This window comes from Mustela putorius, unplaced genomic scaffold (genome assembly GCF_011764305.1).
Source record: "Mustela putorius furo isolate JIRA1106 unplaced genomic scaffold, ASM1176430v1.1 tig00003901_pilon_pilon_pilon, whole genome shotgun sequence".
Lineage (NCBI taxonomy): Eukaryota > Metazoa > Chordata > Mammalia > Carnivora > Mustelidae > Mustela > Mustela putorius.
This window is the reverse complement of record NW_025422049.1, coordinates 8,681,122-8,706,815: the sequence shown is the minus strand read 5'-3', so window position 1 is coordinate 8,706,815 and position 25,694 is coordinate 8,681,122. Positions and strand designations below refer to the sequence as shown.

At 42.7% G+C, this 25,694-nt stretch overlaps 1 protein-coding gene across 1 annotated transcript in view; it reads right to left on the bottom strand.

Annotated features, from left to right (window-relative positions):
* KIAA1210 (KIAA1210 ortholog) overlaps positions 1 to 25,694 on the bottom strand; it is a 50,369-nt gene that overhangs the window by 15,280 nt on the left and 9,395 nt on the right. Inside the window, exons 5-7 of the mRNA XM_045068327.1 lie at positions 19,942 to 20,068; positions 19,483 to 19,620; positions 15,993 to 16,148 (exon numbers count right to left, since the gene is read on the bottom strand). Of these exons, the coding sequence (XP_044924262.1) occupies positions 15,993 to 16,148; positions 19,483 to 19,620; positions 19,942 to 20,068 (421 nt within the window). The remainder of the gene's footprint in view (positions 1 to 15,992; positions 16,149 to 19,482; positions 19,621 to 19,941; positions 20,069 to 25,694) is intronic.

Below are 25,694 nucleotides of genomic sequence, written 5' to 3'. Positions count from 1 at the left end.
GACTGAGCCACCCAGGCGGTCTTCCTGGGCCTTTTTTTGATTAGGCTATGCAGAATAAGAGAGTCAGAGGCTCATACTACCTTTCTTTTAGCCAACATTTGCCATCTCCCAGGTTTGTGGTGAGGCCTCCCTGTGAAAACGCATATACAGGGTTTAGTGTTTAGTAATGGACCACCTTCTGCTTGACAACCGACCAAGGAGATCCTCTCGGAGCCACCAGAGGGCACCACAGACCTGCTGTCCTGCTGACTGTTCTTTAACTCCTATTTTGTTCTCTTTCTTTTTTAAAGACTGTTTTTTTGGTTTGTTTTTTAGAGAGAGAGAGCACACAAGTGGGGGAAGGGGCAGAGGGAGAGGGAAGAGTACCTCAAACAGACTTCTTGCTGAGCGCAGAGCCCGACGTGGGGCTCAATTCTGTGACCCCAAGATCTGAACGTGAGCCAAAATCAAGAGTCGGATGCCTAACGGACCAAGTCACCGAGGCCCCCCCTTGCTGTCTTTTTAAAGCTAAATTGCAGTGTCTGAGCTCGATGCAACGTGGTGGGGTGAAGAGAGTATGGGGTTGGAAGTCAAGACTGGGTTCTGGCCCCAGATCTGTTACCATCAAGGTGTGTGACCTTCGTCAACTATTTGTGCTTTAATGTCCTTCCCTATAAAAGGGTTGTAAATCCTTCAAGAGGCCTGGGAATAAACTCCCACATAGGAAGACCTTTTAGTGTCTTCCAGCTCTGAATACATCCCTTAACTTATAGCCCAGAGTCACTGAGGAATTGGGTGTTTGACCCAAGTGAAACTTGCAGCTAACCGACCCATCTTTTTAAACACTGACATCCATCTTCAGTAAATTAAAATTAAACACTAACGTTTTACCTTTTGCTAAAAATCTTTCCCAAAGACGTTACTTCCCTCTCTTCTTAAACAGGTATCAAGAAACACAGGTAAGCATTTCTTGATAACTTGGGTAAGTAATGAACACAATCTATCACATTGGACTGTGATAAGGTGTGGCCCTGAGGGATTTACTGAGGTGTGTAAGGTTTTGGAACCCTCTGCTCCCAAACCATTTCTGCCCTCTTTCTCTGCTGTCAGTGGTCCTATCACTCTGTTGTCAGATCTCCCAGTCTGGTGGCCATGTTTTTAACATAACTGGCCAGCCTCGACGCAGCTCTGGCGGCTAGGAAATCATGTGACACAACTTGGGGACATCTACGAGACACTGAGAGATCCCTGGGGGTAGACCAACAGGCTTCTGGACCACGGTTGAATATCTTCCAGGAGGAGGGTGTAGTGGATTCCCAGATGCTAAGCCCAGAAGCAGTTCCTGGGGTTCAGGTCCCTGCTTCTGCTTTCTTCAGTCCCTTATGTGTAAGTTCCACATGGAGAGGACATCCCACCCGCTAGACGCAAGTTTGCTCACCTCTCCAGGGAGGGGTGGGAGGTCGGCATCAAGCTTGGGACAGTGCCCTTGACTTCACCATCCTGACTTAGGGCCTGGATTCCTCAAACCATACCACTCCCCTAGCAGCAGTTTGGGAAGGTCGGAACTCATCTCTTATTATATGGGAGCTTATCCCCAGGCCTCTTGAAGGACTTACAGTGGCTTGAGGATTCTTTCTCTTCCTTTGTTTCCGGGGGTTTAAGGCCATCTTGTGTCGAGCTGGTGAGGAGTCCAAGCAGGTGCTGGCTGGGCTGTTGAGACTCATGGGCAGGTGAGTGCGGCTGGGAGAGGCAATCAGGGCATACGTGCTCATGCACTGTGAGCGGGTGGGTCCTGGTGAGGGCTCAAAGGAGCTCTGGAGAGAGGGGGACAAAAGCAGTGGGTCAACTCCCTATGCTACCACTGGTTCCGAAAGCTGGGAACTTCTTTGGCTGAAGGGCTCCTACAGAAGAAATCCTTGGGGCGCCTGGGTGGCTCTGTCGGTGAAGCGGCTGCCTTCGGTGCAAGTTATGATCCCAGGGTCCTGGCATTGAGCCCTGTACCGGGCTCCTTGCTCGGCGGGGGGCCTGCTTCTCCCTCTGCCTGCTGCTCCTCCTGCTTGTGTACACTCACTCTCTCTGACAAATACATAAATAAAAAGTTGCAAAAAATTAAATAAAGAAGAAATCCTTCATGAAGTAGTCCCTTGTCCTCCAGCAATATTGACCCTTCTAGTTCATGGGCTCCTTAGAGGCAAAGTGCACACTTCTGCTGGGTTCCTTATAGGTGAAAAACGAGAAAGAGGAAATCCGGATTGCTCCCCTGCTTAGAAAGGACTCAGGGGCTCCCCTTTGCCCTCAGGACAGGAAATCAACCATTTAATGGAGTTTATAAGGGCAAAGGATTTGTGTTTTCTCTTGTCCCCTATGCCCTTCTGATTAACTGGAGGGTCCTGCTGGGGTGAGTGGCACAGTGTGGGTCAGGAAAATCCATCAGGGCTGTGAGGTTTCTCCATAGGAGGGCTGAGTGGAGAGGAGAAAATCAGGCCGGAAGAGGGCTTGTGCGTAATCTGCATGTGCATGTGGCAAGCACTGGGTGTAATAGGCAACTGATGAATTATTGAACTCTATGTCCAAAAGTAATGATGTACTATATGTTGGCTAATGGAATTTTTTTTTTAAAAAGCTACCTTTATTTCCGGTTACTCTTGAAGCACGCCAGGCTGACGTGATGTGCCCCCATCTCCAAGGAGGTGGGGAGGAAGCCTGTCACCTTGTCCTCATTATGGCTGGCCTCCACCTCTCCAAACAGTCTGGTCCCAGGGCTCCCAGTTCAGTTCCTCTGTAAGAGCTTCAAACTGGTCTCCTCTGGGTATCTTGACATAGCACTCTGTACACCTCCAAGACACACCCCAGAACACGTCCCACTCATGAGCAGCTCCCAGTATTGGTGTCAGGAGAGCCTCCTCAAAGGCCAAGGGATAAATCACCTCTCTCCTGGACAGCAATGGTGAAGGACGTAGATTAGCAGGTGGACACAATCTCCATCTCTGTTTACACTAGCTCATTCTAGCTTTCCACAACTCCAGCGGGTCACCTGTGGCATTTGCAGCTTTGACCTCTCTCCTCAATTCCCCACCACTGTTCGGTGATAACCTCAGCTACTATCTTGGTTCCAACTGTGGTTCTTTTATGGCCTGGGATTCCGAAGCCTGACGCACAACACAGTGCTAATGGGGCCAGTGAGAGATCCAGGTCCCTTCTCTGTTTGGGGTTCTAGGGAAAGGGGAAGGAATGCTAGTTATTTTTGGTGGGGTCAGTCATGCAAAATTAGGAGTGGCCCCCAGGTCTGTTCTAACTTCTTCATGCAACTCTCATCTGTAAATTTAGAGAATACCTCTTCTGGGCACTGTATATTTGTTTGTGTTAATCTGGAGGAGTTGTTCATTGAATACTTAGTCTACAGAGTAAGGTCTCTTGTTTTGTGGTTCCGAAAGGTGCTCATGCTTCGGGGCAGGAGGGTCGCACAGTTCTGGTATTTGGGGACTGGATGACAACGTTATACTCCTACTAACCTCCCATGATCTGTCTCCCTGTTGTCTCTGTGCCTGTGTCTCCTGTTACTTTCTGTTGCAGACACACTGCTGGTTTGCTGTGCCTCAAACATGGCATGCGTGCCTTTCTCTCGGGGCGTCCTCACTTGCTGTTCCTTCTGCCAGGCATGCTCTTCCCCCCTCATTCATGCGGCTTCCTCTCTCACTTCCTTCAGATCTCCATACACAGGCCATCTTCTTCTTCTTGCCAATCCCTTCCCTGGATAACCCAGTCAAAGCTTTAGCCCTTCACCCTGACAAGTCTTCCTTGGGCACTTTGATCACTAATATACTGTGTATTTTGCTTATTTTTCTTGTTTATTGTCCATATCCCCCATGACAACTATAAACTCCATGAAGAAGGGTTTCCATTTGTTTTATTTACTACAGGATCCCTAACACCTAGAAACGTGCTGGTACATAGTAGTTGCTCAATAAATGTTTGCAGAACCAGTGAATTGATTATGTTAAAAGCTTCCACCAGATGTTGCCTGTCTGAGAAATTGCCAGAGAAATCTCTTTGGTTCTCTGTTATCATTTTACTCTTCCTGAAACCTTCCTAGCTCCACCCAAAGGTAAATGGAAAGAGTCAAAGAGGTCTGTGGCTCCAGAAACCCTAAAGGGACCCCGGGGCAACTGGCTTTCCATGAAGATGAACTTATGATGCCTAGACAGTAAGCAAAGATACATTGAATTTAAAAATCTCTTCACTTTGGTTGGCAACCTAAACCTTGTTGGGTAAACACTATAGACAAAAGCACTGTTTAGGGAAACTCACTTTATAGCAAAACAAAGAAATCAGGCTCAGCAAACTTCTGGCCAATGGTAGACTGAGTGTGTGCAAGACAGAACTTAGCTGTTCACAGCCACAGCCTATGCCAAGAGTCCATCAGACTTAAAAATAGCCACTAGTCTCCCTGTGCTTGAATGACTCTCGTTAAGGAATCTCTGGGTATTAGCTCTAAACACAGACCCACAACTATCTTTGAAATGGGGCTAAAATCAAGAGAGCAAAGCCATCAAACATTCTTCCCACTGAACTATGGCGCCCCAGCTCAGGCACAGGATTCGAAACAGCCCTAAGAGGATCTCTGTTGTTGAGGTCAGAGTATGTTGTATGGATATAGAGTATGTGTATATTTTACGATTTCCCTGAAACTCAGAAGTGAACTGAATAAGCAGCTCATTAAATAAATGATTCAAATAAACTGTCTGGAACTCTGGGCAGTGGTTCTGTAAGTATGGTCTGGGATTCCCATAATGACCAGCATCAGAATCCTCTGGAGAGAGTGTTGAAAAAAATGTGTTTTAAAGGACACATAGAGTCCTGATGAATAAGCCTGTCAGGGGAGGGTCCTGACGGTGGCTCCGTGGGCCTCTCCAAGTGAGTCTTCTGGGTTGTGACTCACTCCTCACTCTCTGGTGTGATGAGAAAGGCTCTCATTTTCAAACAGAAGCACAGCAAAATCCTAAATAACCCCACCAGTTGCCTCAAAACAGGAACCATTCATATCTGGATTCCCTCTGGGAAGTGGGGCCCTTTCCTGGGGCACTACACTTTCGTTCAGCCATATTGGTTAAGAGAAACCTAGAAGAGTCACCACAGGAGCCAACCGGAGGATTTTATGAGCTACCCGGGAAAAGCAAGCCTAATCCCTTCTTGGCAGGTTTCTGCAAGAAAGTCAAGTGAAGGAAATGGGACTCCTTTCTCTACTTTTCCTTCCCCTCATGCAACCCCTGGCCTCCCTCCCTGTACTCTGAGAGCTAACACACCCGCTGTCTACCCAGTGCGCATTTTATTAAGGAAGGACAAGATGTTTTCATTCTTTCCCCTGGGTTTTAGAGGGGAGTTAGCACAGACAACTTCGGACTAACAGCTGGAGTTAAATGAGCTCCTTTTGCCTCAACATCCGGGAGAGGTGCCAAGCCTGGCCCCTACTAACCCAGAATCTTCCTGGGGAAGGAGGCTGGGTCAGGCCTTGGGTCAGAGGAAGGGATCCTTCAGCATTGGTTGGTAGTGGTGCCAGATACCCCTTTGTATTAGTTCAGATAAGGGCTGCTCTTTGGAAAATTAAAACACATTTCAGTTCCCCTTTTTCCCTTCTGTCAAGTTTCTAGACCCAGTGCAAAATAGTTCAGTCAATAATCCACCCTTTTGATGGTTTCTTTATCTGTTGTATAACGCTAGCTTCTCCCCCCTTTTCTTTTAACTATTGATAAGAAACACTTGAGGGAAGCTAGAGAGCACTTTGGCCAATTCTCAGAACAAAGGAGAGCCCCCACGGTTACATCTTATATAAGGGCATGAACTGGTGGCTCTTTAGGCCCAGATTTCATCATCCATTGGGCCCCCCAAACTGTCATCCTGGGGAAAAGCTGCCTCTGAGACTGCCAAGGAGGTTTTGATACTGGGACGTTGGAGAGCTGTGTTCTGTGTGAGTCATTCAGCCAAAGGCTGGAAAGGTAATTATCCATTGAAAGCTCTCCAGAAGGAGCGGCAGCTCTTGGTGGAAACAATGGTTCTCAGTGGGAATCTTCTCTACCAAGACGTACTGGCACAGGGTATGAGACCCAATATTGGCCATTGGGATATTCATTTCCCAGGTGTGTCACGGAGCTTCTGTGCCCATTCCTGAGAATTCCTGTGCAACTGTTGCTTCATTCAGAATCTCTGTTTCATAAAACCTGTTGTGGTCATGATTTTGCCAACTAGAAAGTTCTGGGAGGTGGACTTCCACATATTCTCTGCAGCCCCCGTTCTCTGCCTGTCTCGGTTTCTTAACTAGCATGGAGAAGGAAGAACATGAACTTTGGAAATGAATAGACCTGAATTCGAGGTCTTAGTCATGCCATTTATTAGCCCTTTGACCTGGGACAAGTTACCTGACCTCTCTGAGCCTCAGTTTCTATGTCTCTACAACATATCTTTATGTCTCTGAGAGGGATGTTGGAAGGATGGAATTCAACAATCCAAGGGAACTGCCTTTCACAGAAGAAAGTCTCAGTAAATGTGAGTGGCTATTGCTGTCATGGGTGTTAGTTGTACAAATTTAGAAAGCTGCTAGAGTCCACACGGTTTGGTGAAAAGTCCTGTGAATTTAGGCAGGACTCCTGGGTTTGAATCCCAGCTCTCTCTCTCTCTCTCTCTCTCTGGTTGGCTTTGTAACCTTGGCCAAAGTAATTTCCTCTCTCTGAACCTTTTTTTTTTCTCCTAAAACAAGAACAATGCAATCTTTCCCCATCTATCTTACAGAGCTCCTGAGACCATCAAATGCACCTATAGATACAAAATCACTTTGTAAGCTATGAATTCCTACACAACAGTGGTGAGGGAGGCACTATGCTCTCCTTTGTTGTATCAGAGACTGATCTGTAGATAACAAAGGTGAATTATGGAGTAGGCCGCCCAGAATAAAGAAAGAGACATGACAAGGAGGCCTTACAGCCATCTAAATGAACTCTTCAGCAGCCAATACAACGGGCTAACTAGGAGCTGTTTTATTTTTTTTTAAATTTTTAAAAGATTTTTTAAATTTTTTTTATTTGACAGACAGAGATCACAAGTAGGCTGAGAGGCAGGCAGAGAGAGAGGAGGAAGCAGGCTCCCTGCTAAGCAGAGAGCCCGATGCGGGGCTCAATTCCAGGACCCTGGGATCATGACCTGAGCTGAACACAGAGGCTTTAACCCACTGAACCACCCAGACGCCCCTAACTAGGAGCTGCTTAACCCCTACCATGTTCAAAAGTGACATTTGTCCTGCAGGAGAACCCTATGGGCCCAGGAGTTCAATCAGCTCAAATTTTAAGCACTAAGTAGCTGATACATCCCTTTCTCAAGAGTGAAAACTGATTGGGTTGCATGTGCATGCCTTCTTTTCCACACAACTATTTTTCCCCATGAAGAACACTATTGAAGCAAAATATCTGACCTGCTCATTAGGGAATACAGAGGAAGATGAGTTGGGTTGGGAAAGTGGGAGGGGTGGGGGAAGGGCTAAGTAGGAGGATCCTCTGGTCCAAGGGTGGGCTAAAGATGGCCGGCCGGTGGGGTGGATGAGCCAGGCCCTGCTAAGGTAGACTGCCTGCTGGGGGAGCCCTGGGCTTTCGCATCTCTCTGTGCAGGAAAAGCTGAAGTCGAGCAGAGTCACGGTGGCTCGTCAGGGCACACACACTCCGCAGGGACACCTGTTCGTCCTCAAGGCCTGTCTTGCCTGTACTCAGAGAACTGAAGCCCCTGAACTGGGACAGAGGCCTGGGACGCCCCCAGAGGAAGATCACTCAGGGAAGAAATAGCAAGTTTTGCTCAACCAAAACTCAAAGGGGGAAAAATACTCAACTCTTCACTCAGGGAAATGGGGAAGGAAGAGGCGGAGACAGCAAGGTTTCCGGCAATCCTTCCAATTCTGCCCCCAGGAGTTTGAAAGAAAAAGCGAACCTAGGGTAAAAGGTGTTCTGTGTCCTTTTAAAATTCTCTCTTTATCGCTATTTTATGCCATTTTAATTATTACAGGTCTTAGTTCTTGAAAGAGAACGTGTTTCCTCCTGCCACCAGCAGGGGGCAGCAGCTTAGAGAGAAAAATAAAATGGGCCGCTTGGAAAGACACCCTCCCCACTCGCCCTCAGCAGCATGCCCCAGCTCCGCGCGCCCACCCAGAGACTCAGGTATCTTTCAGTCTGACGTCCGTACTTGATGTGGTTTTGCGCCTAGCTCCCTAGTTGATCCTCAGCGAGAAGGCAGTTGGAGCTGGGTTTGTGGGAAAGCCTCTGAAGATAGACTACTTGGGGGTCATAATTTATGGGAAGCTTAGACTAGCATCTGGGCCAGCACATCTGGTTGGGATACTGATTACAGTTGCTTCTTGGAATGCCGCTGTTGCTGCTGTTGCTACCACCTGCCCCCTTGTGTTCACCATGATGAACAAATGAACCAGGGAGCATGGTGGAGGCAGCTGAGAAACGCTCGTTCTTGGGGTGGGAGGGGTTTGACCATACCACCCAGGAATAGACTTTCTGCCTGGTAGCCCAACATGTAACCTATTGCAAGAAAACTGAATACTTGAATTTATTAATAGAAAGTTGGTTACACCACTCTGGAAAACAGCATGAAGTTTCCTCAAAAAGTTGAAAATAGAGCTACCCTATGACCCAGCAATTGCACTACTGGGTATTTACCTTAAAGATACAAATGTAGTGATCCGAAGGGGCACGTGCACTGGAATGTTTATAGCAGCAATGTCCACAATAGTGAAACTATGGAAAGAACCTAGATGTCCATCAACAGATGAATGGATAAAGAAGGAGTGGTATGTATGTATGTATGTGTATATATATATATATATATATATATATATATATATATTAGAATACTATGCAGCCATCAAAAGAAATGAAAGCTTGCCTTTTGCAATGACATGGATGGAACTAGAAGGTATTATGCTGAGCGAAATAAGTCAATCCGAGAAAGATAATTATCATATGATCTCACTGATATGTGGAATTTGAGAGGCAGAGTAGAGGATGTGGGGGGTAGGGAAGGAAAAAATGAAACAAGATGGGATCAGGAGGGAGACGAACCATAAGAGACTCAAAACAAACTGAGGGTTGCTGGGGGGAAGGGAGGTAGGGAGAGGGTGGTTGGGTTATGGACCTTGAGGAGGGTATGTGTTATGGTGAGTGCTGTGAAGTGTATAAGCCTGGCGATTCACAGACCTGTACCCCTGGAGCTAACAAAACATTTTATGTTAATAAAAAATTAAAAAAGAAAGAAAGTTGGTTACATTCTAATAGGGCAAATGTTTAGACTGAGGCTTGGAAATGTTGACTATAAATAATTTAACTCTGTTTTTGACCTAAAAATACATAGCCTACTCAAATTCCGGAAAGAGAAAACCCTATGTCTTCAAATGTTACCTACTTTTAAAGACAAGAATTTAAAAGTACAAGAAGAAGGAAATAAGGGAATAAAAATAAGAAGGATGCACTGGGGCACCTGGGTGGCTCAGTCCATTAAGTGTTTTCCCTCAGCTTAGGTCATGATCTCGTGGTCCTGAGACAGAGCCCAACATTGGGCTCCCTGTTTGGTGGGGCATCTGCTTCTCCCTCGCCCTCTGTCTCTGCCCCTCCCCCTGCTTGGGCTCTCTTTGTCTCTCAAATAAATAAGCAAAATCTTAAAAAAAAAAAAAGAAAATGGGTACCCTAAGACAAAGCAATTAAATCCAAAAGAAGGTAGCAGTGGAGGAGCGGAGGAACAAAAGAAGGTATAAGATACACAGGGGAAAAAGAACAAAATGGCAGCAGTAAGCAGTTCTTTATTAGCAATTACTATGAATGTAAATAAATTAACCCTCAAATCAAAAGACAAAAATTTGCAAGATGGATTTAAGAAATATGATTTCTTTATATGCATATACAAGAGACTCACTTTAAATCTAAAGACACAAATAAGTTGAAAGCGAAAAGATGATAAAAGATATTCTAAGCAAATAGTAACCAAAAGAGCCAGGTGGCTACACCAATATCAGACAAGATAGACTTTAACTTCAAAACTGTTATAGGAGATCAAGATAGATTGGATACACTGATAAAAGGGTCAATTCATCAGGAAGCTAGAACAATCATAAACACATACACCCCAAACAACAGGCTCCCCCAAATACATGAAGAAAAATGGACAGAATTGAAAGGAAAAATAGTTCTACAACAGTAGTTACAGACTTCAGTATCCCATTTGCAATAGTAAATAAACAACTAGACAGAAGATCAATAAGGAAATAGAGGACTTGAAAGAATACTATAAACCAAGTAAACCTAACAGATATATACAGAACATTCTATACAGCAAGAGCATAATGCATATTATTCTGAAGTACACATGGAACATTCTTCTGGATAGACCAGGTGTGAGGCCATAAAATAAGTCTTAATAATTTTTAATTATAAAATTTTATAAAATTAGTATATATTATAATTATATAGAATTATAATAAAATTATAAAATTTTAATAAATTTTAAAAGATGGAAATCATATAAAACATCTTTTTAACTACAATGGATTGAAACCAGAAAATGTAAGGAAAGCCAGAAAATTCACAAATAGGTGGAAATTAAACAACACAGCTGTAAGTAACCAATGGCTCAAAGAAGAAATCAAAAGGAAAGTTAGAAAATACTTTCACATGAATGAAAACTAAAACACCACATAAAGAAATGTATGTGATACAGTAAAAACAGTTCTTGGAAATGTATAGATATACATGCCTATATTAACAAAAAAGAATGTTCACAAATCAATAACCTAACTCTCCACTATAAGGAACTAGGAGGAGAAGACTAAACCCAAAGCTAGCAAAAGGAAAGAAATAATAAAAATTAGAGGCAGAGATAACATAAAAGGGAACAGAGAAACAATAGAGAAAATCAATGAAACCAAAAGTGGGTTTCTTGAAAAGTGAAACAAAATTGACTAATCTTTAGCTAGATTTACCATGTTAAAAAAAAGAGAAGTCACAAACTACTAAAATCAGAAGTGAAAGGAGACAATCACTAGTGACCTTAAAGAAATAAGAATTATAAGACAATACTATACATAATTGTATATCAACAAATTAGATAGCCTAGGGGAAGGGATACATTCCTAGACACACCCAATTTGTCAAAATTGACCCAAGAAGAAACTCTGAATTCATCTATAACAGGTTAAGAGAATGAATCAGTAATCAAAACTTCCCAACAACAACAAAAAATATCTGGAGCAGATGGCCTCACTGGCCAAACTTTTAAGGAATAATTCACACCAATCCACACCAATAATTCACACCAATTCACACCAATTGAAACAAATATTTCAAAAACAATGGAAGAGAGAATACCCCAGTTCTGTGAGGCTAGCATTGCCATGATTTCAAAGCTAGATAAAGGTATCACAAGAAAAGCACACTATATATCCTTGTACACACTGTATATTCTTGTACATATAAACTTATATGGACTTATATCCCTCATAAAAACACATGCAAAAATGCCAGCAAACCAAATCCACCAGCCTATTAAGTCAATTGTACAGCATGACCAGCTAGGATTTATCCCAGGATTGCAAAGAGGTTTGCATATGAAAATTACTCAATGTAATATACCATATTAATAAAATGAAGGGAAAAAATAACATAATCATCCTAATGGATACCAAAAAACATATGACAAAATCTAAAACCTTTTCATGCCAAAAACACCTAACAAACTAGGGATAGAGAACATATGTGAAAAATGCATAGCTAAGATCATACTCAATGGTGAAACAGTGAAATCTTTCCCAAGATCAAGAATAAGACAAGGACGTTTGCTCTTAGCAATTTTTTTTTTTTTTTTGCTTTTACCACTTTTATTCAACATTCTATTGGAAGTGCTAGCCAATTAGGTAAGGAAAAGAAACAAAACCATGCAAATTGGAAAGGATGAAGTAAAACTATATCTACAAATGACACGATCTCATATGTAAAAAATTATATATGTACATATAGTTGCAGTTAATATAATTATAATAGGTAGTCAGGTGGGGAATTTCAAAGAGAAATGGAAACTATAAAAAAAAGAACAAAATAGAGGGTGCCTGGGTGACTCAGATGGTTAGGTCATGACCTTTGGCTCAGGTCATGATCCTGGGGTCCTGGGATTGAGTCCTACCTCAGGCTTCCTGCTCAGTGGAGAGCCTGCTTCTCCCTCTGCTTCTCTCTCTCTGTGTCTCTCATGAATAAATAAATAAATAAAATCTTTTTAAAAAAGAAACCAAATAGAAAATCCTAGAACTGAAAATTACAATGTTTGAGGGGGAAAATCCCAGATAGATTTTGCATTCTCATAAAAGCAGAAGAAAATACCAAGTGAATTTATACAGAGAAGTCAATAAACAAGGCAAAATATGAAGAGAAGAAATTAAAATGTTAACAAAAAATAAAATTCTAAAGAATCCCCATAAATCTGGGAGAGCTAATAAATGAATTAATCAAAATTAAAAGATACAGGATCAATACACAAAAATCACTAATCATGAGCAATCTAAGAAGGTAATTAAGAAAACACTTCCACTCACAAAATCATCCAAAAAAAAATACTTAGTGTTCCTGGGTGGCTCAGTTCAAGAAGTGACTGCTTTGGGCTCAGGTCATGATCCTGGAGTCCCAGGATCAAGTCCCACATCATACTCCCTGCTCAGTGAGGAGTCTGCTTCTCCCTCTGACCCTCTCCCCTCTCATACTCTCTCTCTGTCTCAAATAAGTAAATAAAATCTTAAAAAAAATACTTAGAAATAAGTTTAACCAAAGAAGTGTGAGACTTGTACATATAAACTACAAAACATCACCAAAAGAAATTAAAGACCTAAATAAATGAACAGTCATCACACGTTCATGAGTTGGAAGACTTAATGTTAAGATAGTGATACTCCCCAAAGTGACCTCAAAATTCAATGCAATCCCTGTCAAAATCCCAATATGCTTTTTTAAAAAAAAATTTAAGATATTATTTACTTATTTGAGAGAGAGAGAGAGAGCATGCACACAAGCTGGGGGAGGGGCAGAGGGAGAAGCAGACTCCCCACTGAGCACGGAACCAAATGTGAGGCTCAATCCGAGGATCTGAGATCATGACCTGAGCTGAAGTCAGACACTTAACCCACTGAGTCACACAGGTGCCCCTCCCAATGTGGACTTTAGAAGATATGGAAAAACTTATTGTAAAATTGATATGGAATTGCAAGAGACCCCAAAAAGCCTAAACTATTTAAAAAAAAAAAAAGAAAGGAACAGAATAGGAGAATTCTCACTTCCTGATTTTGAACCTTACTACAAAGCTACAGTAATCAAGACAGAGTAGTACTGGCATAAGCAGAGACATACAGATCATTGGAATAGAATTGAAAGTCTAAAATTAAATCCATTCTTGTGTGGTTAACTGATTTGCAGTAAGCGTGCTAAGAACATTAAGTGGAAGAAATAATAGTCTTTTCAACAAATGGTGCTGGGACAACTGGATAGCCACATGCAAAAGAATGAAGTTAGACCCTCTCTCATAATAGATCTCAAAATAGATCAAAGACAAATATAAGAGGTAAAACTCTTAGAAGAAAACATAGGGGTAAATCTTCATGATCTTAGATTGGGCAATGATCTCTTTGACATGACACCAGAAGTACAAGTACCAAGAGAAAAAAAAAATCAATAAATTGGACTTCATCAAAATTAAACTGTTTTTTAAAACATTATTCTTTTGAGAGAATTAAAAGACAACTTACAGAATGGGGGAAATATTTGCAAATCATATATCTGAAAAGGGTCTAGTATCCAGAATACGTACAGGACTCATAACTCAACAACGAAAAAAACAAGCAACACAGTTAAAAATGGGCAAAGGCCTTGAGTAGACCTTTCTCCAAAGAAAGATATGCAAATGGTCAATAAATACATGAAAAGATGCTTAACATTGTCAGCCACTAGAGAAATGCTAATCAAGACCACAATGAGATACCACTTCACAGTTGCAAGAATGACTATTTTTTTTTCTAAGTGGAAAATAACAAGCATTGGGCAACTTTTGCAGATATTATAACCATTACACCTAAGCAGGGGGGAATATAAAGTGGTGTAGCTGCTGGGGAAAACAGTTTGGTGGTTCCTCAAAAAGTTAAATATAGAATTACCATCCCATCCAGCAATTCCGCTCCCAGGTATGCACACAAAAGACTTGAAAACAAGTGTTCAAACAAAAACTCGTATATGAACCTTCAGAGAGCATTATTCATAATAACCAATAGGGAGATAGGACCCAAATGTTCATCAGTTGATGAAGAGCTCAACAAAACACGGTATATCCATACAATGGAGAGTTATTCAGCACAAAAATGATTGAAATACTACAACATGGTAGTACAACCTCAAAAACTTGGTACTAAGGGAAAGAGGCCATATGCGAAAGGCCACATACTGTGTGATTACATTTCTTTTTTAAAATATTTTATTTATTTATTTGACAGACAGAGATCACAAGTAGGCAGAGAGGCAGGCAGAGAGAGAGGGGGAAGCAGGCTCCCTGCTGAGCAGAGAGCCCGATGTGGGGCTCGATCCCAGGGCTCTGAGACCATGACTGGAGCTGAAGGCAGAGGCTTTAACCCACTGAGCCACCCTGGCACCCCTGTGTGATTACATTTCTATGAAGTATCCAGAATGGGCAAATCCAGAGGCAGAAAGCAGAATGGTGGTTGCCAGGGGCTGAGAGGAGAGAGGAATGATACATAGGGGGCTTCTGTGTGGGGGAACCAAAACCATTCGGGAACTAGATAGTGGTGATGGTTGCACAGCATAGTAAATGTACTTAATGCCACTGAATTGTATACTGTACCATGATAAGTTTTGTTATGTTTATTTTATCACAGTAAAAATGTTATCTTAATTCAATCTTTCTACCAAATCAGACTAATTTGTCTGATTTAGTGGTATTCTATAGAAAATACATATAGTCTAAATCCATAAATCAGTGAGCATCCATATCCCCCTACCACCTGCCTGTGCTTTAACTTTGTTCCTAACTTGATTGTTTTTTCTTCTTCTTTCTCTAAAATGATTACTTCATTCCATAGGATCTTTTAGCATCAAAGCAGTTTTGTGCTAACTGACCAGTGATCTTTATTATCAATTACCTATCAATTCCCAAGGTTAATTGTTCTAAACTCTACTTCACTTTAAAAGTCCTTTCAAGTTTGGGATGCCTGGTGGTTCCATTGGTTGAGCCTCTGACTTGGTTTCAGCTTGGTTCATGATCTCAGGGTCGTGGGATTGAGCCCCGGGTTGGGCTTAGCATAGGGTCTGCTTGTCCAGCTCCCTCCCGCTCGGCCCCTCTGCTCTCTCTCTCATAGATAGATAGAGAGAGAGAGAGAGAGAGAGAGAGATAAAATCTTTAAAAAAAGTCTTCTCAAGTTCAACAACAACCAATTAAATTAACCACATATTAGTTTGAGAATGGAAGTATTGATATGGGCACCATCTATTAATTTTTCAATTGGTGATGGATATTATTTGGTTGACCAACCTAGATGTATGAAATGTACATGTCAAATAGTTTTTCTTATAGGTGTGTGTCTACCAAACAATACTACATGGCCCAACCTTTGAGATTTTGGCATTCGCAAACATAGAGGCTTTACTTCCACAAAAATCTCCATTGTTTTCTTCTCGAAAGAACTGAAAACATCTGCAAACTATTATTGTTTTCTGAAATACTGTCTTCCGTTGCTTATAAACCAAAGTGCTGATTATTTCATTTGTAGAATTAGACAGAAAATGTAAATCACCATGCAAATCAGAAGTCAAAAATGGCTGCTCCTTCCTCAAGTGGCCCCCTATTGCTAAGCCACAGCAGAAGAGAGCAAAAGGGATTATGCTTCTGACCTGGATCCCCCAACCAAGCCCACCACTTAGAATGTGCCTAACACTCACCTTCCTCATTGACATAATCTTGATTGGTAAATCTTTCCTCTGTGGGATCTTAGGTGACTCCTCATCAACAGAGGTTTCTTCAAATTCAGCAGAGGTTGTGTGAGATCGGATCAGAGGGGGACTGCTGCTTGAGTGGCGTCGGCGCAGTGAGGGGAACTGGGAAGGAGGAGAGTAGAAGGAAAATGTTAGAACTTGTGTGCTACCCTTCAAATTACTGGTGTTCTCTTGTTGCTTAATGGTTGAAGTACCAAGACCCCAACATGAAAAAACAAGCCATGGAAAGAATCTCCTTCCTCCCTGTCCTCACTTTTTGACCTATGCAGACCAAAGACCAATAAGCTTGAGTCACTCTCTGGGCTGCAGCACACTTTTGCCAATCCCCAAACAAAGACAGAAACTTCGAACTGCTTGTTTGATCAAAACCAGAATTCTGGGGGCACCTAGGTGGCTCAGTGGATTAAAGCCTCTGCCTTCAGCTCAGGTCATGATTCCAGGGTCCTGGGATCGAGCCCCGAGTCGGGCTCTCTGCTCAGCGGGGAGCCTGCTTCCTCCTCTCTTTCTCTCTCTGCCTGCCTCTCTGCCTACTTGTGATCTCTGTCAAATAAATAAATAAAATCTTTTTTAAAAAACCAGAATTCTGGTGTTCTCTCTCTCTGTTGCTAACTACAAATCTTCTTTGAGTCTGATCTTTGTTTTCATTTTGTCCCTGTCTTCAGAAGTCTGGTTCTTATGGAGGTTGAGTTTTGGGGGTAAGATCTAGGCTTGGCATCCGAATTATAATCCTTGCTCCTATCATTCCAGGAATTGTCTGGATCAGATCTTGACTCTGTTGGCTGTTTATCTTAATCCTGTCAAGATCGATCTTCTGGAATTATTAGAAAATCTACAGAACTAGCCTTGCTTAGAACTAATTTCCTAACTTTCCTAAGAGGATGAAATGGATCGTTTGGGTTTCCCTTGGACTTCAGCACACTAATTTAGTTCATTCCAATTTGAATCTCATGATACACTTGAATCTGATGTGCTGGCCTCTGCCATGGTCATTTGGATGTGGATCCAAATCTCTTATTTGATCTTTAACAAATACTGCTAAGCATCTGCAGTGGGCCATATTCCATTCTAACTAAGCATTGGGCCTATAGCAATGAACAAAACAAAATCTTTCTTGTCTTGGTGCTGACATGCTTTTTTCTGTCTCCTGCTCAGGACAGATGGGTTTCAAACTCTCAAAGTCAAAGACAAGAGGCCCCGAGGAGGGTTTTTCCAAGGTTCTGCCCATGGATCACTCCTGGCTAGTGTCAAAAGTGCCCCCTTATCACCACCAGGCCCCACTGGGAACTCTTGAGAAGAAGTCTTGGAGCTTCACTAGCGCCAAGCCCAATTCTAATAACGATACCGATAACTCACCTTTACTGAGGGATTTACTCTGCTTTAATCTGTATTTTTCCTTCCTTCTGCTAGCTTTGGGTTTTGTTTGCTCTTCTCTTTCCCATTCCTTCGGGTGAAGGGATGGTGTTTAGGTAATTGGTTTGAGATCTTTCTCCCTGCCAGGCAGGGAATGCCCTTTATAGATGCATGTCATGCAAACCTTGTGACGATTCTTTGAAATATCTGCTCTTTCCAGATGGGGAAGATCAGGTCTGAGAGATGACATGACTGGCCCTAAAGTCCCCGCTGGCCTAGCAAGTGTCTGAAAGGTCTGCTTGCCTGTGAAGCCCATGTTCTTAATCTCTGCACACTCCGGTCTCCTAACTATAAGAGCCAGGAAGGGGGAATGTCCCATACTCAAGTTCAGGGACTTTAAAGGCAACAACCAGAAGAGAGGGTGTGCCTCCTTCCTTAAGAAGGGCTGCAGAGGGAGTGTCAAGTCTGTGAGCAGTAAGAAGACTGCTTTGCAACCTTTGCAGTCTCTTAAATTACTCAATTCAATTTGATTCCACAAGAAGGTGTTCACAACCTGCCAGTATTTCTTATCTATTTGTTCTCAAACAAAAAGAACATGCAACATCTCGGAGGGTCATCTAGGCACCCACATTCCTAACACTTCAGATAAGACAGCAGGTGAAAATCTGGTAGGGAATAAAACGCGGCTCAGCCTTGGTATTTCTAACAGAATGATATCCTGGAATTTCCTCTCCCACAATCTTCCAGCTGCTCAGAAAGTCACATAATCCATTATGGATCCTGACTCTTCGAGAACCCCAGACATTGGCCATTTCCATACTTGCTCAGTGTCTGTGCGGCACTGGGGCCGGGGGGGGGGCGGTCAGGACTCTCGACTTGATGCTATCAACCACCCTATCATTTAGGGTTGTGACCTTGGCACTTAAGGGAAGTCTCCCATGCAAAGGTTGATCTGGCGGTGGCTGGCTTAGGTTCCATTGACACCCGACCCTGTCTTCAGCCCTGTTTCTCAGAAGAGGGACTATGGAAAAGGCCAAAGATGTGAGGACTGGGCCCAAACCAGCCAGTTAAGAAAACTTGTCTTTGGGCTGTTGTGACTTTCCTTAGCCCCCTCTTCGCGGCTGGGACGAAGAGAAGAGGGCGAGCAGGAGGCTTCCAGGACACAGGCTTCTCCTTTCTGCAGACGAGAAATAACCCTCTAGCATTTGGTCATGTGGTGAGGGAGTGTCGCTGTGGAGACAAGCAAAAGCTGGTCCTCATGTTCAAAACCGAGGACTGGAAGCGACTTTTCCTGTTGTAGTGTGAGAGGACAACAGTCTGCTGACCTAGGGGCTGCCTTATAGCCATAAGATTGGCCCCACTGGTGACCATCTCAACATTTGCTTGTCGACCCTCCATGGATAATGTAGCCCATGGAACTTTCACAGGCAGTATAGACCAGAGTGAGAGATAGGGGGTCTTACAGACATGTCACGAATAAGACCCGGTTACCTTTTGCCAAATGCAAACTAATCAGCTCCTCAGTGGAAAAGGGTCTCCCCCCTTGTGTGGCCTTCTCAGTTACTCAGGGATATCTGGGTGTCATCCCACCCACAAGCTGAGAGAAGGAGGAAGGGAGCTGCTCAGGGTTTTCTCCCTGGCAATGCTTCCTGCTCCCCGCTGCGAGATTTCTAGATTTCTATCTGAGCAATGGTTAGGGTTATCCAGAGGTGAGACTGTTCTAAGCATATGTATAGACCATTCTCCCTGTTGAGGCAGGCACAAAGAAATGGAATATCTTAAAGCCTGGGATATTGGGAAGACTGTGTTTTGAGGTCAACACATCTGGGTCAGATTTCCAGGTCTACTATTTACTCTCTGGGGAAGACAGCAATTTCTTTAACCTCTCTGAGTCTTTTTTCTATCCTCACAAGCAACAGTCTGAGGTAGATATTAATATTATACCCGCTGTTGGTGAGGGAAAGGAAGGCTCAGAGAGGTTAAGCAACCAGCCCAAGATCACAGAGCCAGTAAGTAGCAGAGTGAGGATTCAAGCATAGGTCTGTCCCACTCGGCTGTCATACTTGGCACAATTCCACTCTATTACCTCAGCGACCTTGGAGCCCCCAATCCAGATTCCACTTCTGGGCACATATCGTGGCACAGCTCCAAACACAAGTCCCGAAACACCTCCATGCACATCACTAGTCCCAGATCTAGGCAGAGTTCTGGAAGCTTGAGATCTCTGTAGAAGAACGAAAGAACATGGTGGTTGGAATGCTTGCACATTAACCAACAGTGGGATGTCACCATCCTAAAACTTAGCTCATTCTTGGGACATGTCTAGTGAATATGGTAATGCCAGCCAACGTCTTGTGCTGGGCACTAGGTCAACACATTGCGTATTTCTATATTCTCCCTTCTTTATGGTAACCCTGTGGGGTAGAATCAGCTGGGGAGCAAGGCCAAATTCCCCACTCTTTGTTTTTTGGCAGTTGGGGTGGGGGGTGGGGAGGATGAAAGAGGAGGGGTCTAATCAGGCACTGATGCTTGAGTTCATGGTTACCTGTCGAGGTCTGCCTCTCTGGCGCTCTGGAGAGGGGCAGATTCTATGCACTGATATTTCAGGCTCAGGATCCAGCATGAAGATGCTGTCATGGGACAGGGCTTTGCTGCCCATGCTGCTCTTGGCCCTGAACAGAAAGGAAAAGGTCTCGTAAGAGCAGCCCAAGGGCCGTAGGAACTGAAGACATGGGTATATCCATAACATGACATACCAGACACCTCAGAAAGGAGGAAAGGAGGCACATGGGCTGACAGAGGTTTTCCATGAGATATTAAGTGAAAAAATAAGGAATAGTATGGTCTCATTTAATATATATAACCAAGGGCACCTGGGTGGTTCAGTCAGTTAAGCATCTGCCTTTGGCTCAGGCATGGTCTTGGGGTCCTGGGATCCAGCCCTGCATCGGGCTCCCTGCTCAGCGGGGAGTCTGCTTCTCCCTCTGTCCCTCCCCCCACTTGTGTGTGCTCTCTCTCTCTCTCTTGCTCAAATAAACAAATAATTAAATAAATTGTATGTGTGTGTATATATATTATATATATAATATATGTGTGTGCATAGATATGTATATTACGTACATATGTAGTTTATGTTCATAGATAGCCACCAAATAATTAGTGGCAGTTCCCTCTGGGGAATGGCATTAGGGGCAGGGGGAGGAACCTTAATTTCCTACTTTATGTAATTCTGTATAATTTTGATTTTTTTTAAATTATCAACACATAGCTTCTTATATAATGGTTTTGAGTTATGGTTTACATACCATACAATTCACCCATTTCAAGTGTACAATAGTGGCAACAGGAATGGGAGGGAAGTGGAATGGGAGGGAAAACCCTAAGTCTTTCTGTTGTTAAGGTAAGAGTCATAAAATATCTTTCACACCCAAATTTCTCTCTAGTGGTTTTGTTTTTATTTAAAATACCAAACATCTGCCCAGATACTGGAGACTCTCATTCACTAGATATTTTCCTCTTTTGCACAAGGGTTCTGGGATACATCTGGCTCATTTTTGAGCCATCTTGGGCACCCATCCCCCCCACCCCCCCCTCACCCCAGCTTACTAAACCCAGAAGGAAATACCTTCTGACTGGGAATTAAGCCAGGTTGATGACAGTTAAGTGCTAGGGCAAATCAGGGAAAAGTTAGAAACAAACGAAAAGCTGAAGGCACAAAAGACTCCTTTTGGAATGTGGGAATATGTTTTACTTGTTAAAAATTTCAACCAAAGACATCACAAGAAAAGGAAACTACAGACTAATATTTCTTACGAAATAGATGTAAGAATCTTCAATAAAATACTAATAATCTGAATCCAGCACATAAAGAATTATACACTATTAACCAAGCAGAACTTGCAAGAAATATGATGTTATCTTAATATGCAAAAATCAATTAACATAATACACCATATCAACAGGATAAAAACAAAAACCGTGTAGTGATTTCAATAGATACAGAAAAAGCATTTGTAAAATCTAAATACATAATAAACACACTTATGATAAATACACTCAACCCTGACAGAGGATATCTGTGAGAAACTCTCAGTTAATGTCATGCTTAGTGATGAAACACTGAATCTTTTCTCCCTCAGAGCAGAAAGAAAGAAGACAAGGTGTCTGTTGTTGCCACTTCAGTTCACCACTGGGGGTTCTAGCCAGGGCAATTAGGTAAGAAAATTAAATAAAAGACATCCATATTGGACAGGAAGAAGTGAAATTATCTCCAATCATAGATGACACAATCTTGTGTATAAAATTCCTAAGGAATTCAAAAAAACTACTAGAACTAATGAATGAGTTCAGCAAAGTTGGAGGATAAAAGACCAATATACAACAATTGATTGTCTTTCTATATACTGGCAATGAAGAACCTGGAAATGAAATGACAGAAACACTTCCAATTTTCAACCTTTACAAATAACATCAATAAGAATAAAATGCTTAGGAACAAATTTAATGAAAAGTGTGTAAAAATTATACTCTGAGCACTCTAAAACACTGATGAAAGAAAATTAAAGAAGAAAACCTAAGTAAATGAAAAAGCAACCTATGCTCAAAGCTCAAAAGACTCAATCTTGTCAAGATGGCAACAGTCCACAAACTGATCTACAGATTTAATGCAATTACTATTGAAATTCCAGCTGCCTTTTTTATTTTCTTTGGCAGAAGTGGACCAGGATGATCTTTAAATTCATAGTGAAATGCAAGGGGCCACAAACTGATAAAGCAATCTTGAAGAAGAAGAAGAAAGTTGGAGAACTCACACTTGCCAATTTCAAAACTTAATACAAAGCTGCCATAATCAAGACAGATGGCATGAAGATAGATAATAGATCAATGGAATAGAACTAAGAGTCCAGAAATCAACTCATTCATCTATGGTTAATTGATTTGCAAAAAGAGTGCCAAGACTGTTCAATAGGGAAAGAAGAGTTTTTTCAACAAATGTTGCTGAGGTAACTGGATAGATACATATAGGAGGGAGAAGTTAGACCCTATCTCATACTGTATATAAACACAAATTCAAGATGGATCAAAGACCTAAATAGAAGAGTTAAAACTCTGGGAAGAAAATATTGGGGGAGCATATATCTTCATGACCTGAATTTGGCAATGGATTCTTAGACTATGACTCCAAAAGCTTTAGCAATTGAAGAAAAAAAATAAATAAATGGATTTGATCAGAATTAAGCTTTGAAGGATACTAGCAAGAAAGTGAAAGGACAAAACACATAAAGGGGGGGATTTTTGGAGATTGTAGATCTTTTTTTAAAAGATTATTTATTTATATATTTCAGAGAGAGAGAGAGAGTGAGTGAGTGAGAGAGAACACAAATGGAGGGAGGAGGGGCAGAGGGAAGGGGAGGAACAGACTCCCCCACTCCAATCAGGAAGCCTAATGTGGGACCCAATCCCAGGACCCTGGGATCATGACCTGAGCTGAAGGCAGATGCTTAACCCACTGAGCCACCCAGGGGACCCCGAAGATTGTATATTTGATAAAGGATTCATATTTAGAATACATGAGGAACTCTTAAAATTCACTAATAAAAAGATAAATAACCCAATTTTTTAAATGGATGAAGGATCTCAATAGATATTTCTCTAGAGAAGATATACAGATAGCCAACAAGCATATGAAAAGATGCTTGACCATTCATTAGCCAATCAGGAAATATAAATCCAAAACATAATGAGATGCTCCTTTAGACCCACCAGAATGGCTAGAAACAAAAACTCAAATAGTAACAAGTGTTGGCAAGGTTGGGGAGAAACGGGAACCCCTATGCACTGCTGGTGGAAATGTAAAATGGGGCAGGCATTTAGAAAAATCATTTAATGGTTCCTCAAAAACTTAAACCTTTAATTACCATATGACCCAATACACTCCTAGGTATATACCCAAGAGAAATAAAAACATATATCCGTCCAAAAACTTGTATGCAAATGTTCATAGCAGCATTCTCCATAATAGCCAAAGATAGAAACACCTAAGTATCTACCATCTGATGAACAGATAAAATGTGGTGTATTCATACTCTGGAATACTATTCAGTAGTATGAAGAAATTATCTATTGGACTCATGCTACCACCTGGATGACCTTGGAAAACAAAAACATGCTTAGGGAAACAAGCCAGTCACAAAAGACCACATACTGTATGATACCATTTATAGGAAGTATCCAGAATAAACCAACTGAGAGAGACAAAAACTAGATAAGTGATCACCTTGGGCTGAAAGGGGGATAGGGAAGAATGGGGGCTGACTGCTAATGGGTCCATGATTTCTTTCACGGAGGGGTGGAAATGTTTTAAAATTAGATAAAATAATTGTTTGAAATTTCATATACATTTTTTGTACATATTACCTTCATTATGAAACATTTAATAATATAGGTTAGTGCTTTAGAAAATAATCTTTCTTTTCTCCCTTAAGTAAGGCTCCATGCCCAACGTGGCGCTTGAACTCGTGACCCTGGGTTCAAGGGTTGTGCGCTCTACCGAGCCAGCCAGGAGCCCCTAAAAAATAATCTTTTTTTTTTCTTTTTTTGGAGAGAAGGAGAGAGCAAGAATGAGTGGCAGGTCAGGGGGCAGAGGGAGAAAGAGAATCTTAAGCAGGCTCTATGCCCAGTGTGGAGTCTGTCCCAGGGCTCAGTCTCACGACCCTGAGATCATGACCTGAGCTGAAATCAAGAGTCCAACATTCAACCGACCGAGGCACCCAGGTGTCCCCCTAAAAAACAATCTGTAAATGGTACCCAGAGTAGCAGCTCGGGCTCTGTAGGACCAGTACCCACCCCATCATTGTGAGCCCGTCTGACTGTGGGATGTGCACATGGCTAGATCTGATCACAACACACTCTGAGGACGATCTGGTGTTACGGGGATTAAAATGGCACCCATACTAAGGTGGCTTGTAGGTCCACAAGAAGAGAGGAGGCAGATGCCTTTGTTTTACCCACTTTTCCCCTGTAAAACTGTGCTACCCAGGTGGCTCTGGTGGTGAGGGCAACATGCTCTGTCTTATCAAAATAGCAGTCCTGCAGAAAATTCACCGGACTCTTGCTAAATGCTTAATGATGACACAGACTGATGCGGCATTGAGAGAGCAATGTTCCCAGACCCTCTCTAGACACACTTTCCCTCATTTTGCGCACAGAGATGCTGTCATTCACTGTTGCTCTACGACCCGCCAGCTCAAATCAGGCCTGGGACCAGTATTGTGGTCCCACAGATGTTCCAGCCTTAGGACCATCTGTGACTACCTGGCCTCCCCTGCTTTGGGCAGAAAATCTGCAAGGAAATCTTGGGCCATGGGTGGGCTTAGAAACCGTCATTTCCAGCCAGAGTGCGGCTGCTGAAGTGGCTCTGTAGAGCTAGACCCTCCCTGAACCAAGGATTCCTATAGCTCTGGCTGTGGCCATGTTTGTCAGAAACTAAATCGCCCACCCGCTGAAACTATCTAATACCTTCCGATTGGCTTCCTGGGGGCAAGAGGAAGAAAATGCATCCAAAATTCCAAACAAAACCTTGGCCTTAATTAAAGGCAATAAAGTGCATTATGTCAGCACCCATTAAAAAAAAAAAAAAGTCAGGGGTGCCTGGGTGGCTCAGTTGGTTAAGCAATTGCCTTCGGCTCAGGTCATGATCCCGGAGTCCAGGGACGGAGTCCCACCTTGGGCTCCCAGCTCCGTGGGGAGTCTGCTTCTCCCTTTGACCCTCTTCCCTCTCATCCTCTCTCTCACTCTCTCTCCTTCTCAAATAAGTAAATATAATCTTTTTAAAAATATCAAAATGGCAGCATGAGGTCTCTCTATTTTATCAGATAGGGCTTAATACAGACTTAGAAATGGATACAGTTCCTATCGTATAGGCGAGGGGAAGGCTGGCTTTACGTTTTGTTAGCTTCCACAGATAGAGGCTGATTTTTCTTCCCAACTCCTGAGTGACATTCTCCAGGGTTTTCCCCCTAACACGTGAAGCAAGTGACTGGGGTCAGGGGTGATTGTCAGTACTCCTACATTATACTCTTAATTAACTTATGCTCCTTGCCCCCCCCCCAAAAAGACCTATTTCGGACCCTTGGAAAAACACTCTTCCTCATATATCAATTATTTCACACACTTCCGTTCACCCCTTCCTCTCCTTCTTCCTGTCCCCCAACTCCCTCCTGTCCTCCCCACAACCTGCAAGCTGTGTGTGCACCTGCCTTCTTAGTGTGGGACCAGTTGGCTACTTTGGAGGCAGAG